The sequence below is a fragment of the Equus caballus genome, chromosome 28 (genome assembly GCF_041296265.1).
Source record: "Equus caballus isolate H_3958 breed thoroughbred chromosome 28, TB-T2T, whole genome shotgun sequence".
NCBI lineage: Eukaryota > Metazoa > Chordata > Mammalia > Perissodactyla > Equidae > Equus > Equus caballus.
In genome coordinates, this window is record NC_091711.1 from 30876991 (window position 1) to 30896718 (window position 19728).

At 39.8% G+C, this 19728-nt stretch overlaps 1 protein-coding gene across 1 annotated transcript; it reads left to right on the forward strand.

Moving 5' to 3' along the window:
- The first annotated feature begins 1969 nt into the window (after positions 1-1969).
- Positions 1970-14149, forward strand: SPIC (Spi-C transcription factor). The gene is made up of 6 exons (XM_005606545.4): positions 1970-2216; positions 3975-4000; positions 4584-4677; positions 5384-5493; positions 7417-7525; positions 11953-14149. The coding sequence occupies exons 2-6, from the start codon at positions 3998-4000 to the stop codon at positions 12378-12380; spliced, it is 744 nt and encodes a 247-aa protein (XP_005606602.1). The 5' UTR covers positions 1970-2216; positions 3975-3997; the 3' UTR covers positions 12381-14149.
- Positions 14150-19728: the final 5579 nt, after the last annotated feature.

The window sequence follows — 19728 nt, forward strand, 5'->3', positions numbered from 1 at the left end:
GAAATTCTAAGCAGCAAACCCAGCTTCCACTCAACTCTTTTTCAGGGTCCACTTCTTAACATCTTGCAGAATAAAACTCTGGAAACACTGGTTGGGGAAATGCTGGTTTAGAAAGTTCACTTATTTTTCCATTCATTTCAAATATACACCAAGCCTGTAAGAATCTGCTGGGCACGATGGAGACTACCACTGAGAATGAGAATCCTGCTCTAATGGAACCCAATCTGCAGACACAGGGCTCCAGCACGGCTGTGGACGGTGTGAGCATGAAGCTAGCTGGGCCCAAATCTGGATGAAGCCCAGCCTATCTCTCACTAGCAATTGGACCTTTGGGAAAATCATGAAATGCCTTTGAGGCTGAGTTTAGATTCCTCATCTGTGAAATGGGGCTAGGCAGGTAACTATTATCATACATGATTTTTAGAGTCTTCTGAAAAAAATTATTTTTTTCTTTTGCCTCGATTGCCTTGTATCCTTTTATTCTTTTGCCTTGCCTTGGTTGATCTAGACCCTTCCTCCTTCCTCTCTAACTTTGCCTCTTGGGGCTCAGGCTCATTTTTCTCCAGCCCCCCTAGCTTTCTTTTGATGCTTTGAATAAAACAAACTCATCTCCATCTATTCTAAGGCTTCTTGCCCCTGTTGTTTCCTCTGCTAGGAGGTGCTTTGCTGGATCTTTGCCTCTCTGCTTTTCTTTTGTGCACTCTTTCTGACCTTTGGATTTTAGCTCACACACGTTCCCTCCTCAGAGAATTTTCATGACTGTTCACCATGACTACAAACTCTCTATCACTTTCTCTTACTGTTTTCTCAGTACTTATCAATATCTAATACTTCTCTAGTCTGTTTTTTAAAAATCTTTTCTCCTCATTAGAACTTGTTCAGGGTCTGGACACAGGACAGTGTCCAGCAAAAGAAAGAGCTCAGTAATAAATATTTGTTGAATGAACCAAATGAAATAAAGTGCTAAGACAAGGGCGTAGACATAGGGATGGTACAGATGAAAAGCTCATCAACATTAGCCATTACAATTTTACACACTTGTTACTACAATATTTACATTTCAGAAGAGGAGATATGTGTTCATATTTGCATAACAAATTGGGTCTAAAAAGTAGTTGGTCTAGAACAATAGTCCCATATCAAGGGTGAGCTCAGATTCCAACAATGCAAAACAGAAAATCTCTCTCCCCACCCACAAGGCTTACAAAAAATTCTTAGGTGGTTTCTCTGCCTGCCACCCCTCCGGCTAAATGTGACATCTATTAAAATGGCAAAAGGTTACAGTTAGGTAAAGGTGATGCAGACACGTGTTTCAGAGGGAAAGATCATTTCCACCTGGTGCCTGTGGATGCTAGATTGGACTCTGATGGACAGGTAAGATGGAATGGGTAAATGGGCAGATGGATAGACTGGGAGGGAAACATTATAGGTGGAGGGAGCACCGCATAATTTCCATCAGAACCATCCCAAATAATCCTTCAAGTTAAATAAGAGGATGAGAGCTGCTCTGCAAGTGCAGCAGCTTCAAGCATGTCCAATTAGATCACCACCCATAAGTCTCTTCTAACTGTTTCGGAGCCTCTACTGGATCCAGGTGTGGAGAGAAGATTGTAGCATGGATTTGGTTTCCTCCTCTTAAAGGAATGGTGAGAAATAAGGCTGGAATGAAGAACCTGGAATGCCAGAGCAACAGCCTAAACCTTTAAGACCTCTAAGTAAGGTGATGGGTGAACGGCAGTATGAGTAAAGTAAGGTTTGGGAGGAAAGAGACCAATCTGGGGAGGCGAGAGTGAAGGCTGTTAATAGTCCAGGCAAGAAAGGCAATATAGGGTCCTGAATCAAGCAAGAAGTAATAGGAGTAAAAAAAGTAGAATGGACACGAGTTGTGCAGGTCAGAGGTTTCCAGTGGGGCTGTGCAGAACAGAGGAGTTGCAAGTTATGCTGGGTGGGGGTTTCATGGGTTTCTTCTAATGCTTTTGGCCCATAGGATACAAACTGTTCTGTACCTCTTCAAAATAATAGCCCCTGGTGTCTACTGTCTCTTTCATGAAATAGAAATTATGAAGGCACTGTATCTTTTAAAAAAAATCCCCTTTTGTAGCACTTCCTTAAAAACAGCTATTTAATGCAACTCTGCCAGTGAGTTCTTGACAGTTCTGTCCTAACGATTCTGATATTAATGAAACATCTTTGCAAAGGGTTGAAGTGTCTTCCTGGTAAGTGTTTAGCATATGTTTTTCAAAATACCTTATAATAACTGTTAATTTTCTCCTTTGGCCTAATGAGTGTTTCTCATTAACTGCTTATTCCGATACAAGAAATATTAAGCAATTGAAGTGATCAATAATGTTTTCAAGCTTTTTTTACCCCTTTGGGTTTGCTACTTTTGAGAGTTGTGGTAGTTTTGTGGGGTATTTTAGATAAAGAAAATAGCCTCATTTAAGTATTTAATCCAAAGTACAACACTCATGTATTTGTTTTGGTGCCTATGAGTCAAGGCATAATTGATTGAAAGTCATTGACATGGCTATTTAAAAAATATGTATACTGATAATATTCATTAGGGACTATAAACCAGTAATTTATGGATTTTTTTTTAAGTTGTTGCTAAATTGTTCAACATCTCCTACATGGGAAACTGTATTTTTTTTTAGTTATTTTCCAGCTTTATTGAGATATAATTGACATATAATTTGTGTAAGTTTAAGGTGTGGACATGATGACTTGACATACATATATTGCAAAATGATTACCGCAATAAGATTAGTTAACATATCCATTACCTCACATAGTTACCTTTTTTTAATGGGTTTTTCTTTTCATATTCTCTTTTAACTGATGTGATATAGTGATTTCGAAGAGCAAACTAGAATTTCGATGTCTGACATGTTATATTGATGTATTATGGATATATATAATAATAACATTAGATTATATTATCTCATTGTATTATGCCGTGTTAAATATTAAGGAGTAAGCTCATTGTGTTTGCAGGATAAACGTTCAAAACTCATATAAACAGAGTTGCTTGGTGTGTTAAATGAAATGATAAGCAATGTTGGACCCATCACAGGCTCTTTCTTATGTCGATTTGGGGTTTTTTTGTGTGTAGTTCTATATAACAGTTAAAAAACATTTGGTGTGGGTCTGTGTGATAATCGTTTATTTAAAACAAAATCTAAATTACAGAGATTTAAAAAAGTAGATAATGTAAAAAACTATAGACCAGGGTTCTTTTCTTTTTAATGTTCTTTTAAAAAAAAAAGTTTATTTTTCCTTTTTCTCCCAAAGCCCCCTGGTACATAGTTGTGTATTTTTAGTTGTGGGTCCTTCTAGTTGTGGCATGTGGGATGCCGCCTCAGCGGTGCCATGTCTGCGCCTAGGATCGGAACTGATGAAACCCTGGGCCGCCGAAGCAGAGCGCACGAACTTAACAACTCGGCCACAGGGCCGGCCCCTAGACCAGGGTTCTTAAGGCAAGCTTTTAGAAACTCCACAGATGGGTTTAATAGGGTACATTTTATTTGTAACGTAAATCTACATTTCGGGAGGGAAAAAGCATATCTTTCATCGGATTCTCAGAAGGCTCTTTGACACCTGAAAAGCTAAAAAAAAGAAATCACTGTTATAAATAGAGAGCTATGCTGAGGTAAAAAAGATTTTGTTTTTCAGAATTTTAAAATACTTCAATACTAAAAACATTTTGAAATACTTAAATATACTCCTGTGCTAGTTCCATAGATTAAGCAGTTTAGGTAATTAACTCCATTTTAACTTTTAAAAGCGTTGTAATGAGAGAAAAGCAAAAATAAACTTTTTAAGAAAGAAAATTTGCCTTTGCCCAAGAAAATTCAGGTGGTGCTTTTGGTTTTTATATTTTCTGAAAATAATTTTTGAGTAAGATATTTTAATTCAGAGGCAAGTTAAATAGAGACACTATTTAATTTTGTTTTTAAAACATTAATCTTTTTCAGAACTGTCAATTTATTAATGAAGCATGGTAAGTTGGCATTTCAAAATCTTCACTCTTCCTCCATTTTGAAAATAAAATATACGGATCATATTAATAAGGGTATGAAATGGTTTGCAAAACAGTTCAATTTTAGGTCTTGGAGACACGCTTTGGAAATTAAGAGCATTTCATTTTTAAGTAACAATTCAGATTCTGTTTGATTAAAGATATTTCCTTGATCCTTTTTCCAGATCAGTCTCCAACTATACAACTACTTGCTAAAATTTTGCAAGAATGTTCAATACTATACTATAGAATGTATACTGCTCTCTAAATACTATATTACGTGGCAATGGATCTCAACCAGGGTTGGTTTTGTCCCCCAGGGTATATTTGGCAATGTCTGAGACATTTTTGATCGTCACAACTGTGGGAGTGCTACTAGCATCTCATGGATAGAGGCCGGGGAAGCTACTAAGTATCCTACAATGCACAGGACAGCCCCCGAAAAGAGACTTAGCCAACCTAAAAATGTCAATAGTGCCATGATTAGGAAACCCTTCTTTATATCAGAAAAATTAAGTTCAATTGGTAATTTCATAACTCCAGAGTTCTGCCATTGTTCTAACAGGCTTGTGTTGAACAAGACAAGCTGGGACAAGCATTTGAGGATGCTTTTGAGGTACTGAGGCAACATTCAACTGGAGATCTTCAGTACCCCCCAGGTAAAGATGTCAGTCCCTTTCTTCCTCTGGTACATCAGATGGCTTGTTGGTCACATAAACATGTAAGAATAATGACCGGAACAGAGAAGACCATCTTTGCCCAATACATCTAGAATTGATTCTAATGAAGGCAAAAAGCATGCAGGGTTACCCAGCATAAATAAATTTAAAGTATCACATGTAAAAATTCAGAGGATGTAGAGAATGACATTCCACACAGAAATACGAATCCATATAATTATTTGCTATTAAGCATATCAGATTGATATTTATCTAATAGATAATTTTAACTGTTCAGAAATGGCTTTTCAATTATTATAATTTATTTTACAGACCTTCCTCCCATCCAAGAGATATTCTACATGGAACAATAAATATTCTTCTTCCTCACCCATTTCCCTACAGACTGTAGAATGGTAGTCTAGGTGCGATCCAGATATTTTCCTATTGAAAATAGGTGTAGGGGGCAGTTGCAAGGTAAAAGAAATCAGGAGATCCCAGCCTCCCTGGAGTTGCTGTAATATATAAAAGAGTTTCCGTAATACCAGTATAATGCAATAAACACCATAGGGAAATGTGGAGTGAGAAGAGAGCATGAGAAGGGAACACGGGGAGGAGCAATTGCAGATATAAATATATATAAGCACACACACACACAAATATAAACTTTGACTTTTTCAGTTTCTTCCTCTTGTTTTTAAATTAGATTACAAAAATTACCTGGCCTTCATCAACCACTGTCATGTCAGAGGGAATTCCAGCTGCTGTGCTGTGCTGCCGGTAGAGGAACCTGTCTATAACTGGAGAACAGTAATAGTGAGTACATGTACCAGGAGACCTTCCCTCAGGAACAGGCAAATTTCACATGTACACCAGCATTCCACTTGGTGTATGCTAGCAGAAACCCAGCTTAAAGACAGCCCTGACTGAGCATGCTTACTCAGGGTCACCAGTGGTATGAATCTGACAGGCAAGGCGGGTGATCATCAGCAATGCCATCAAGAAGGAAACTGCCCTCCATCATTACTCTTCTTCCAGCTACAGACTGGTTTGAATGACTTCTGTAAAGAGGAGGTGTTTTTAGGGTTCTCACACCACTTCTCCTTAGTCCTTCTGGAAAATTGCAGCAAAGTTATTGTTCCCCTAACACCCATAGGGCAAAGGCCCAAACTTCTGTACTGGCTTTACCTACAATTTTGTATTAATCTGCTCTGTTTTCCCTCCGGAGCTCAGAGTCAGCTACATGTATGGGACCAATTCATTTATATTTTAGTAGCCTCCTGCAAAGGAAAGTGTCCCCACCACCTATCTCTCCATTCATGCATTCTTTTACATTGTTTTCTTTGGTGAGGAAGATTGGCCCTGAGCTACCATCTGTTGCCAATCTGCCTCTTTATTTTTTTTCTCCCCAAGCCCCAATGCATAGTTATATATCCTAGTTGTAGGTTATTCTAGTTCTTCTATGTGGGGTGCTGCCACAGCATGGCTTGATGAGCAGTGTGTAGGTCCATGCCCAGGATCTGAACCTTTGAACCCTGGGCCACCAAAGCAGAGTACACAAACTTAACCACTCTGCCACAGGCCAGCCCCTACGTTGTTTTCTTTTTCCTTTTTTCTTTTTTCTTTTTTCCTGCTTTTTTATCCCCACATCCCTCCAGTACATAGTTGTATATTTTAGTTGTAGGTCCTTCTAGTTGTGGCATGTGGGATGCCACCTCAACATGGCCTAATGAGCGGTGCCATGTCCGCGCCCAGGATCTGAACCCTCGGCTGCAGAATTGGAGCACGTGAACTTAACCACTCAGCCAAGGGGCCGCGCCCCCCGCCCCATTATTTTTTTAATGTTTCCATTTTATCATCAGTCTTAATGTAGTGGGGTATAAATATGAAATGGTCTTTCTTTTTCTTTAGTCATTACCTTTAATCATGCCATGTCAAATGTCCTTTTCCTGACCCTGTAAATTGTTCTGTCAGGGCCTCTCCACAAGGCATTTCTTTGAAGAGGGAGTTTTGGTTCAAGCTTAACCTCTTTTGCTTCCACTTAGGGTTGCCAGGTAAAATACAGGATGCCCGATATTTTTAGTCGCTAAATCTGGCAACCTTACTTCCACTTCAACTCCCACCCCGTAGCATACATGGGACAACGTTTTGCCTGCTTGATAGCCCTCTTTTATGAGGTGTAGTAAGATGACACAAGTCCAGTCCCTTCCACTGTGTCTAATTAACCCATAGAGATCCACATATCCTTCCTGTAGGTAGGTAATGGTAGGAGCTCAGGTTGCTTCCTCCTGTCCCCTCTCTTGGCTCTGCCCTCCCTTGGCTGCCATCTTTCTCTTCTTATCTCTTCTTTCCCAGATGGTCATCCAACTCAGGAATGGAAACCCATCTTCCCTTTTTGCTGGCACCTCAGTTTCTACCAATGATTCTTTTGGATCTTTCTTTCTCACTGGGCATTTTTAGGGAGAAGGAAGGAAGCACCCCCCTCTCCTTTCTCATAGGGAAGAGAGGATATGGAACTCCTCACACAGCCAAAGATTACCCTCCATCTCTTGGTCCTCTTTTTATATGGGTTTGATGCTAGTTCTCGGCTGGGATATATCTGGCTGCAGTTGAGGGTAGTGCTTTCTAGAATTTGGGAGATGCTTAGCACTTCTTTTGCCCTTAGCTTTTGACTTTAGCTACCAACTAGGAGGTCACATGGAAAGCCCCACTTAACATCCTGCTTCGTTATTTATATAGAACAGTGCTGCAGACCTCTATTTTGAAGGAAATATTCATCAATCTCTGCAGAACATCCCTGAAAACCAGCTAGTACAACCTGCTGTTCTCCAGCAAAAGGGAGGAAAAGGTATGTGGATTGATCCATCACTCTTTGTATAGGTAAAAGAACCAGCTCTTCCTCAAAGCAGTTTTAGGTGGATTTTATATCTGAGTTTGGAATTGTATTTGCAAAATATTCTCTTATCGTGATTGAGGATAATTTAACTCTGACGGACGGAACCACTTCAAGCTGTTCCTCTTGGGGGAGCCTTCTCATTGCTTCACAGAGATGTTCTGAAGCTGCAAAGTGTCACTTTGCCCAAATAAATCTCTATTCAAGAATGGTGTATACACGTTTTAGGTATAGAAGGGGGAACTTTTCTGTAAGTTATTTTAGCAATCTTATTCGAATTGTGAAGGCTTCAGGATAGAAATCATCTTCTCTGTTAAGTTTTCTGAAAAAAATTTCCATAATAATTCGATATTTCATAAATTTGAAATCTTGATTTCATAAATTAAAGATGATGATGGCCTCACCTAACAGATGGGAAAAAGTGTTTAAGCGGGAGAGTAGCCTCTGATGGCTAAGCTATGCGCCACACATACTCTCATGCACTATTGGAGGGAGTATAAATTGGTACAAAGTTTTGTGAGGCAATTTGGCGATAACTATCAAAATTTTAAGTGTTCATATCTTTTGATTCTTAGGGACTATATAATTCAGGATTGAGTGTGAACTCTGGGTTAATTGTGTGAGCCTGGGCAAATCACTTAACCTTCTGTACCACAGTTTCCTTATTCAAAAAACAAATAATAATTGTATGGACATTCTAAGATTGCCGTAAAAATTAAACGAGAAAAACCATGTAAAGCATTATGCTCATAGCCCGGCACTGTAATAATTTCTTGAGATACCATGGATGCGTGCATATGTGCGTGTATGTATGTGTGTACATATAAGTGTATTACGATGTTCTTTCCAATGTTGTTTGTGATAGTAAAAGAATGGAACTCAACTACCATATTTGTTTGTGTATAAGGTACAGAGATATATATGACGCATCCCATTTTCAGAGTGCAATTTTTTAAATGATACTTTATCATAGTTATGTAAAGTTATTTTAAGTGAATGTTTTTTGGGAAAACAAGTTTTGTTCCTAGAAAACAGTATACTGTATCCTGGAATCATAAAAAAGTAATGTTCTAATCCAGCAAGGAATAAAATATGTAATCGCACAGATAAAATAAGTCTACTGTATCACTGAGTATTGGTATTGAATATTGAACTGTAGTAGTGATTTAACATAGGGAGAATAATACTTCTCCTCTGTCCAGATGTTTAGCTTGTTACCTTTTTTTTATAACTAACTACTAACTCACTCCAGGGTGTGATACCTGTATCTTTTCATTGATGTTTTGTGCTGTGGAGCTTTGCTATTAGGAGACATTTTATCTACCATTTTCTGTTTTGGGGTTTTGTGGGTTTTTTTGAGGAAGATTAGCCCTGAGCTAACATCTACTGCCAATCCTCCTCTTTGTGCTGAGGAAGACTGGCCCTGAGCTGACATCCGTGCCCATCTTCCTCCACTTTATATGTGGGATGCCTACCACAGCATGGTGTGCCAAGCGGTGCCATGTCCACACCCGGGATCCGAACCGGTGAACCCTGGGCCCTGAAGAGGAACATGCAAACTTAACCACTGCACCACCGGGTCAGCCCCCATTTTCTGTTTTTAGAGCTTCATATTCCGCCTGAAATAGGGATACATTTGAAACAGAATGAAATTTCAAAATGATTTTGGGCATTCATTATTGGGAGAAAAATAGTACATGTATAAAATGGAACATATATAGTTGTTAAAAGACATGAAGGCATACCTTATATATTGATACAGAAAGAATTCTGAAAGTATATTCACTTTTTTTGCATGAATCCTTTTTAATTCCATTATTCAAAAGTAATAGTGCTCATTATTAAAAGTTCAAATGAGGCTGGCCGAGTGGTGCAGCGGCACGTTCCGCTTCTCAGCGGCCCGTTCCGCTTCTCAGCGGCCCAGGGTTCGCCAGTTTGGATCCCGTGTATGGACATGGCACCGCTTGGCAAAAGCCATGCTGTGGTAGGCGTCCCACGTATAAGGTAGAGGAAGATGGGCATGGATGTTAGTTCAGGATCAGTCTTCCTCAGCAAAAAGAGGAGGATTGGCAGTAGTTAGCTCAGGACTAATCTTCCTCAAAAGAAAAAAAAAAGGGGGCCGGCCCCGTGGCTGAGTGGTTAAGTTCCCGCGCTCCGCTGCAGGCAGCCCAGTGTTTCGTTGGTTCGAATCCTGGACGCGGACATGACACTGCTCATCAAGCCACGCTGAGGCGGCGTCCCACATTCCACAACTAGAAGGACCCACAACTAAAAATATACAACTATGTACCAAGGGGCTTTGGGGAGAAAAAGGAAAAAAATAAATAAAATCTTAAAAAGTTCAAATGAGGGGCCGCCCAGTGGCGCAGCCGTTAAGTTCACACGTTCCACTTTGGCGGCCCGGGGTTCGCTGGTTCAGATCCCGGGTGCAGACATTTCACCAGTTGACAAGCCATGCTGTGGCAGGCATCCCATGTATAAAGCAGAGGAAGATGGTCACGGATGTTAGCTCAGAGCCAGTCTTCCTCAGCAAAAAGAGGAGGATTGGTGACAGATGTTAGCTCAGGGCTAATCTTCCTCAAGAAAAAAAAAAACAGTTGAAATGATTTAGAAGTATGTAAAGAATAAGTAAAATTGTTCGTTTTTCTTCACACACTATGCCCCAGAAGTAACCACTGTCAACAGTTTGGTATTTCTTTTATCTATAACTAATCTCTGTATTCTATGACTTAATTTAAAGATATTTACTGAAAAAAGTGCAAAGTAGTGTGATGCCGTTTGTAATTTTTAAAGGATATGCATAAATTTATATATGCAAAAAAAGAAAAAAGTATTTTCTAGAAATATGTAAGATAAACTGGAATTTTACTTTCACTTCGTGCTTCTGTTTGAATCTTTTACCATGAGCACATAACACTTTTATTTTTTAAAAATTAAAAAGGTAGGGGGCCGGCCCGGTGGTGCAGCGGTTAAGTTCGCACGTTCCGCTTCTCAGTGGCCCGGGGTTCGACGGTTCAGATCCCGGGTAGGGACATGGCACTGCTTGGCACACCATGCAGTGGTAGGCGTCCCACATATAAAGTAGAGGAAGATGGGCACGGATGTTAGCTCAGGGCCAGTCCTTCTCAGCAAAAAGAGGGGGATTGGCAGCAGTTCGCTCAGGGCTAATGTTCCTCAAAAAAAATAAAAATAAAAAGGTAAACATTGTTTTCAAAATTGAAAACGAATTTAAAAAGATGAGAATCCATTGTAATTGATTTGACCACTAGATGAGAGGCAGAGAATTTGTTGAAGGCTGTGACTTTAATTCATGATGTGTTTTTTGGTAAGTCCCTTTCATTTCTCAATTCATAAACTCAAGATAATATAACACAAAAGATAATCTTTGTAAAAACCTTTGAGGATTTTGGATGAATGATGACTGATGCAAGAGTATTACTCCCCAGAGAGTGTTTAAAGCAGTTTGGGAATCCAATACTCTACTTTCTCAAGGGGAAAATGGAATTTGGCCGTGGATTTTTTAGCTACTGACAGATCTGGTGGGGTGTGATATTTACCAACCAATTCAGAAGTCACAAAATGGGCTGTCACCTTTGTTCTCTGTGAGACCAAAGAAATTCAATCAACTGAACAAACAGGCCACTACAACAAATCCTCCCAAAGTTTCCTGTCTAGTTATTCTGAAATGTAAAGGGCTGTGTTCCTAAAGAGATAAAAACTCTGGAATTACCATTTTATTTCACGGCAATGAAAAATATCACAAGGCCCATTGTCATTGCTCATAAATAATATCAAAGCGTCATGAAGATATTTTGGCATTTTCCACTCCAGTTTTTTCTGTTCTTTAGTTTTCAAATAATTATGCAGACCCAGAATTAGCATTTTTACCAAAGTCTCTGATCTTGATTTCTCATAATGTTTGCATACTATTTTGCATTTTACAAAATGCATTCACATTTCTTGCCTCATTTGACTTAACTCATTTGAATAAAGTCCCTTCAAATGACTTCCCTTCTGGAAATGGCTCTTGAAGCTTCTCTTTAAAACCACTAAACTTTGCAGTCCATTGGGCTCAGTTTTGTTGTTCTGTAGAAAGTTTAGCATATGACATACAACTAGTAGTTAAGGTCCGTGAAGAAAGACTACGTGACAAATGGGAGACATGGGTAAGGCTCCGTGCTTCCCTTTTCCAATAGATCAAATAGACCTTTGACTTTCAAGTCCCATAAAAGGATGCCATAAATGCATTCCTAAGGGGGTGAGTGGGAGGAAAACCAGTCTCAGTGTAGCTTTTAATTCTGTAGTCATTCAACAAACTCTTCCTGAAGATGTTCTTTGCATACAGCCACGATGGGCTATGACATTGTTTTTCTCCATTTTAGGCAGGAAGAAGCTCCGACTGTTTGAATATCTTCATGAATCCTTGTATAATCCTGAGATGGCATCTTGTATTCAGTGGGTAGATAAAAACAGAGGCATCTTTCAGTTCATATCAAAAAACAAAGAAAAACTTGCCCAACTTTGGGGAAAAAGAAAAGGCAACCGGAAGACGATGACTTACCAGAAAATGGCCAGAGCACTAAGGAATTACGGAAGAACTGGGGAAATCACCAAAATCCGGAGAAAGCTAACTTACCAATTCAGTGAGGTCATTCTCCAAAGACTCTCTCCATCTTATTTCTTGGAAAAAGAGATCTTCTACTCACAGTATGTTCAACCTGATCAAGGATATCTCAGTTTAAATAACTGGAATGCAAATTATAATTATACATATGCCAATTACCCTGAGCTAAGTCACCCTGATTGCTAAATATACTCTTACATTTCATGATTTCCTGGCATCGGAAATCCCTACAAATTCCGGGATTTTTTTTCTTAAAGCAAATACTGAAGAGAAAAAAACCAGTTAACTTCATTGTTGCTATCTTTTATTAAATAGCATAATTTACACTAACTTGGTGAGATATTCTGCCAGTGAAAAATGATCAAGTCCCTTTTGAAAGTATAGACTAAGTGTCTTCGCTCTTGCTGTTGTCTATGCAATACTTTCTTCTAGATTAACAATGCCAGTAGAGATGATTTGGTTTGTATATTCATTTAAGTATTATTTTCCTGTCATAACACTCAGACAAAAAAAAAATCCCTCTAACGTATATCTGACGGCTTTAACAACATAACAAAAAATAATGGCATATGATAGTGTTCATGCTAAAATACATTCATGACTGTAAAAACTTCAGTGACAATCTATCTTGAACCCATGCACTTCAGACCTCATGGTCGGTGAGGCTGTGCTGCTAAAGAGACGATGGTCTAAGGAAAATGCCACTTACATTAATGATAATAAAAATCCAAAGCTTACACTTCCCACAAATCATTTTCTTGCATTTCTCTCTTCCTTCAGGTAGACCCAGAAGCTAACGTTTCTTGCTTTCCTGCCACTCAGCCACAGGGAGGTGCTTTCGCCCCATCATCTCCCTGGCCCAACCCTGTCACATGATCTCTTCCTTCTTCCCTTGAACTAGTCCAGCTGAGACCACACTGGAACAGTTGGAGGAAAAAAAAAAGGTCTTTAATAAAGGATAAAGACTAGCAAAGAATAAAACCAGAGAGGAACCAGGATTTAGGCAGTCTGGCTTGAAAGCTATGGTTTATCCTCAACATTCCATAAGGGACCCTGGGAAGAAACTCTTCACTTCTTACTTCCTGCTGGGCAGCTTCATGCATATGCCGTCTATATTACCATGAAGCAGGAAAGCTTCCTAGACTACATGGCCATCTTCAGTTCTGGACAAGAAGGACTGGCCAGCAGGCCAAGATCTCCCTGATGTCTGCCCTATCAGATTTGCAGCATTCCCAGTCTGCCCTTTTCCTTTATCCTCTTGGTGCTCTTCCTTCCCCAGGGACTCTTTCTTTCTTTCTTTCTTTCTTTTTTTAAAGATTGGCACCTGAGCTAACACCTGTTGCCAATCTTTTTTTTTTCTTCTCCTCCCCAAAGCCCCCCAGTACATAGTTGTATATTCTAGTTGCAGGTCCTTCTAGTTGTGCTATGTGGAATGCCATCTCAGCATGGCCTGATGAGCGGTGCCATGTCTGCACCGAGGATCTGAACTGGCTAAACCCTGGGCTGCCATAGCAGGACAAGTGAACTTAGCCACTCGACCATGGGGCCTGCCCCACCCAGGGACTCTTAGGAAAGAACATGGCAGACCCAGAGTGACTAAATGGAGGCTAACTTGATATAGGCCATCTCTGCATGTAGTCTGGGTTTCTGTTATAGCCGAATGTTTGTGTCCTCCCAAAATTCATATGTTGAAATGTAACTCCCAATGTGATGGTATTCGGAGATGGGGTCTTTGGCAGGTGATTAGGTCATGAGGGTGGATCACTCATGAATGGATTTAGTGTTATAAAAGAGATCCCAGAAAGCAACCTTTCCTCTTCCACCATGTGAGGATACTGGATGACAGCCTTCTGTGAACCAGGAAGAGCCCTCACCAGACCCGAATCGGCTGGCACCTTCATCTTCGACTTGCCAGCCTTGTGAACTGTGAGAAATAAATTGCTGTTTATAAGCCACTCAGGTTAGGGTATTCTGTTATATCAGTCCAAATGGTAAGATAGTTTTAATTAGTACTAACATCAAAGTAAAACTCAGCGTTCATACTCATTTTCCCACAAAGAAAGTATGCTTTAAAGAACATAAATTTTACCAAAGATTGTAAAGAGGAAATGGTGAAGAGGTTTCTAATATAAATCATTCAGCTAAAACCTTAACAAAATTCCATCAACATTTTACTTCTCCCCATATCCCTTCTATATTCAATGCCAGTTTAAGGGGTTCATCTTGACGGTTCTCCCAAAAGCCTCCATTCAACTCCAATTCTCTTACTGTTTTACAGAGTTGCTTCTTCTTGGGCAGAAACCTGGGTTTTGCCTTTTAGCCAAAATGTACCAACCAAAGCCCATGTTCACAAGCAAGTTATTCCTTATAAAAAGATATGCTTATACCAGCTGTTCAAAGACTAAAACCGTCTCCATGTACTATGGGAAATAATACTCTATTTCAGACAAGGTAGTAATACTTCCTGCCACTACCCAAGGACAAGGAAGAGAGATTTCTTAGCCTTTTCTCACGTCCCCTCATTCCCCAGTGTGTGGTATCCCTCCATCTCGTCCCTTTCATCTGGTCGAATGGCTCAGTTAAACTCTTCTCCCGTGAGTGGTTTGTTCTGAGAAGCAGATTTCATCCAGTCACAGTGCCCAATCATGGGTAGTTTCCCATTATTTGGTGTCTTAGCCCAGGTATTAAGCTTGAAGTCTTTCCTTCCAGGTACTCCTGTCAGCACCTCCTTTAAATCACAAGGTCTTCCTCTGTGCTCTGGTCCTGGAGCTTGTGGTCCTGGTTGGTTTATCCTCTTTTCTCCCTGTAGTTCTTCCTATTCATAAGACATAAGTAAGTGCCGAGAATGTTTTCCTTTTCCTCATCTCAGCCATTCTATGTAGGAAATGGGAAATATTCTACGGGGCAACCCTGCTCAAAGGCAACTCCTTTACTAAATTAAGGGAACAACCAAATGCATGAAGTGGATGTCAGCATTAATTATAATACATAAACCGGAAAACAGTTAAAATAATTTCCTTCTCTTCTACCCTTCCTTCCCTCTTTCTGCTAGCCTGTTCCAGGTAGAATACACCACGCTCTGGGTATCTGGTGCTAAGTGAAACAGATATGGTTCCTTCTGTCGTGAAGCTTCAATTCTATCAATATTTGATCATAGATTTATATATTCTATTACTATTTAACCAAAATTTACTTAATGGTCTACAGAGGAACAATTTGTTACTTGATCGAGAACATATAGATAGTAAAGTACGTAAAGCGCATTAATGTGGCAGCGTTGATTATATCTAAGCTTAACTGCAGATTGATGTACATACCCATATAATCATCATCCTGTTAAGATACATAACATTTCCAGAATCTCATAAGGTTGTCTTACTCCCCTTCGCAATCTATGCCCACATTGAATGTCACATACATGGAATTATACAGTATGTTCTCTTTTGCCACTGGTTTTACTTCCCTCAATATGTTAATGAAGTTTGTCAGCGTTGCTGTATGTACCAGGAGTTTATTCTTTTTCATTATTTTTCAGTTCCTGATTTTTAAAGGACTGTGAGAATTTTTTTACAGCCCTGAAATCTCTCCTTTAATCTCCAGACTTTATAAATATAAAATGAACCCTGAATATTCCCATACTCATGTGGATAGTATGACACTTTATTATCAAACATCATCCATGCCTATTTTCCAAAGAGCTGGAATGATTCTTGTATAGTCATATAACCACAATGTAGATTTATACTTAGATATTTTGGTTCATATATTTTCCCCCAACTCACATAATCTGGGTGGGATTTGATTTTGTATTTTGATGGTGTGAACTCTAATAATAAAGATACTAATGTAAAATAGATTTTAAAAAATTTACTTCTTTTCTTCTTTTTCATGGATTAATGAAAGTTAATGAAAACATTTTTTACAATTAAAATGAACCATACTTCTTCAAGTTTCCTACTGAGGAAACCCTGTGTTTGCCCTTACAGTATAGTGAACACTTACTTTGAATTTTTTTTTTTTTAAAGATTGGCACCTGGGCTAACAGCTGTTGCCAATCTTTTTTTTTTTTCCTGCTTTATCTCCCCAAACCCCGCCCCCCCATACACAGTTGTGTATCTTAGTTGCAGGTCCTTCTAGTTGTGGAATGTGGGACGCCACCTCAACGTGGCCTGACCAGTGGTGCCATGTCCACGCTCAGGATCGGAACCCTGGGCTGCCGCAGCGGAACTCGAGAACTTAACCACTCGGCCACGGAGTCAGCCCCCTTACTTTGAATTTGATGAATGGCTGCCTCTCTAATTTAGGCCTGGATGGATTTTAAGGTCAGTGGGTAGATAAAGAAAGGGGGCTTCAGGTAGGGATTGTGTGTACTTTTTCAGGCCAGAGCAGTGAGGCATCATGAATGTGTAAAATAGACTACTTCAAGAATTGTCTGCCAGGAGCAGCCCTGACTTACCAGACCGTGAACTTTTTTAGTAAAGGGCTGAAAGTGGAAGAAGAATCTAGATCATCTAGGTTTTTTCAGTAGTGAGCCACATGACCAGAAATCCAAATATGAAGGGCACATGAATATTTTGATGGTGATCTGATGAGTCAATAATTCATGCCAAAGAAGTAGATGTGGTTCAGATATGCGATATTTGCAAATTGTGCAAGAACAAAGCTTTGCACAATGTTTGGATCTGCTCTTACAGGTAATTTTATTCTCTACAGCTGTTAGAACTAGTGAAAATTCTCTTTGATAAGCAAACCCATCTAGGATTTGTAGTGGTGGATTAATCAACAAAAGGCCAGTGAGTTCATAAACAGTTTAAGTGAACAAACTGGATTTCCTATAATAAACATTTTATGATGTAGATGAACAAATAAAATTTTATATAACCAGCATGTTTAATGTAAGCAATTAAATTATAGCAAGTCATGTGGTGAAAGATCACAGTTACAAGTTCTGGAGTCAGAGTGGCATCTCTCAGAACACTGTTTCTCATTAACTATTAGTAAAAGCAGGAGGATCAGTTAGGATGCTTTGGGCTTCAAGTAACAAAAAACCCTGACTCAAACTCATTTAAATGATAAGAAAATTGGTTATCTCACAGATCAAGAAGGCCAAAGGAAGAGTGAGCTACAACCATGACACATTATTGTTCTGGCTTCATTGTCTATGAGTCTTTTTTCCCCCTTCTTCCCATTGGTCTTATCCTCAGGCTCACTGGGAGTAAGACGACTCCTGTGGTTCCAGGCTACATCTTGACACAGGAATGTCCAGTCACAGAACTGGCTGGACATTTCTTCCCACTTCTCCTTTGTAGTCATGAGGAAACTTCCCAGAGCCTCTCAGTACATCTCTCCTCTTGTCCTATTGTCCATACTTGGGTCCCATGCTCTGCCCTAAATCAATCACTGGCAAGGGAAAAAGGACACTGTGACTGGCTCAGACCAAATAGAATTTGCTCCTAGAGGAAGGAAAGGGTCACAATCCCTTGAGTCACAGGAAAGAGGGATGAATACCTGAACAAAACTGGTGTTTTGCCTGAAAGGAGAGAGTAATAGATGTTGAGTAGGAAACCAAAAATGTTTGCTACAGTCCACTCCTTTGACTTCCCAATATCTCTACATACACTTAAAAAGTGTTCATGCCTTTATCAAAATTATCCACGTACTCCCTAAGTGGGGGTAACCCTAAGTCTCACCAAGTTAGTACATCCAAGTCCAGGATTGTTGGATAATGTAGTTTCAATACGTACTATTATTATTTAGACATGGTAGAGCCAATAGATCAGGAGATGACTGCCATCAAAGAGAGAATTTATTTTACTCACAGTCCTGAGAGAGGGAGTACACATCATGCCATCAGGGCCACATGGAGAAGCACTAGGGTCAGTCATGAGGCAAATGAGAGGGAGGAACTGTGGGCAAAAGACTTTATTGTGGTTTCTGCAGGAAGAAATGGATGAAGCAAGTAAGCAGGTTTAGGACTAGCTAGTTTGAATAATTTCAGCAGATTCTGGGGCAAAGGGGCTTTCCCTGCTTGCCTGGTACCTGGCCCTGGAGTGGTTAGAATGGGTGTATAGTGACCGAGTATGAGCACCCTATATGCAAGGTGGTTGGGGTGTAGATTCTGGATTGGTTGGTTTGTATTTAAAAATCACACCCCAGGAGGAGGACTCTTCCTGGAGGGGGATGGGGAAGGTGACAAGGGAAGCAGTTGGCTCAGGCAAGGTGACTCAGGTGTATTACCGGGTTCTCTAGAACAAGGTGTGTCTGGCATATGCATACAGGGAAGATGTCAAAGCATTGAGGTTAGAGAAGCTAGAAATGTGGTTAACACAAATGTTCAGTTGTCTCCTTTGATCCGTGACTGTTTGCTCTTCATGGTTCAGCGATGGACTACAATATAAAGTCTGATTGGGAAAGGGCAAGAGCAGAAGATGACTCCCAGTCACTTTTCCATAACACATACTTTATCCAACTGCACAGGAATGGTGAGAACCTGCCTGGGAGAGGAGTAAGCTCCTTAGTCAGTCAATCAGGCTGACCCTTTTGCCACTCTTTTCAGGAAATACCCTTTATCTTGTCCTTTATGATCCTTGGTTCTGCCTCTTGGGATAATCTCTTTGTTATTTTTTTCTAGGGGCATATCTGAAATAGGCATTTGAAAGATGTATTTTCTTAGAACTGAGCAGTGCTATGTTAATATGATTTCAGAAGTCTGAGATTGCCAATTCTACATTTTAGCATTTGCTGCTGGCAACACCCTACTTCCTGGTACTGAATTTTGGAGGAGTAAACTTTCTTGGTTGTAGCTAACTGAAGTCAGTGTTAACTCACTTAAGCATTCACCAGAATTTTTTGAAAGGGATTAGATTGCTTACAGAATTTCCGAGAAGGCTGGAGAATAAGCAACCAGACATAAAGCCCCAAATCACATCAAAGATCTGGCCAAGTGAGGATGTCACTGTCACCAATCACTAGATGCCTCAACTTATGTCATCTCACATGTTACTGAACAGAGCTAGCATAGCATCACTGCTGCCCCTAGAAACTATCTTGCTGCAACCGCCATTGCATTCAGAGATGATTGTCTATCATCCCTGCTTCTGTACCTCACTAACTGCCCATTCAAATTCTGAGAAGGGGATATCTGATTGGCTGAGGCTTGGTCATGTGCACATGTTTGGCTGCAAAGAAAGTTAAAAAAAAAAAGTGATTATCTGGAACTTTCAATTCTTATACTGGGAGACTATTTATGCATCCTTTCAAGACTCATAAGGTCAAGAATTCCCCAAACATAGGAAGGGGTTCAGATGCTGGGCAGCCAAAAGAATGACAAAAGATCATTACATTTTTGAACCACAATAACAAGGATCAGAGCACGTATAGTTTAATTTTAAAGACCTTTGCCCCACCTGGCTAATCTCCAAAAATGCTCTTTGTTCTTCGTACTTCCGTGGTCATAGGAATTTAAATAGTCTATAAACAACTTTTCTTTATCTTTCTGAGAAGGAAATTTCAGCACAGTATTTAAATTCTCCAA

Coding starts and splice junctions, on each gene's coding strand:
- SPIC (XM_005606545.4), top strand. Junction 4,678..5,383: donor AGATCTTCAGTACCCCCCAG/GTAAAGATGTCA, acceptor TTTTTAAATTAG/ATTACAAAAATTACCTGGCC. Junction 5,494..7,416: donor ATAACTGGAGAACAGTAATA/GTGAGTACATGT, acceptor TTATTTATATAG/AACAGTGCTGCAGACCTCTA.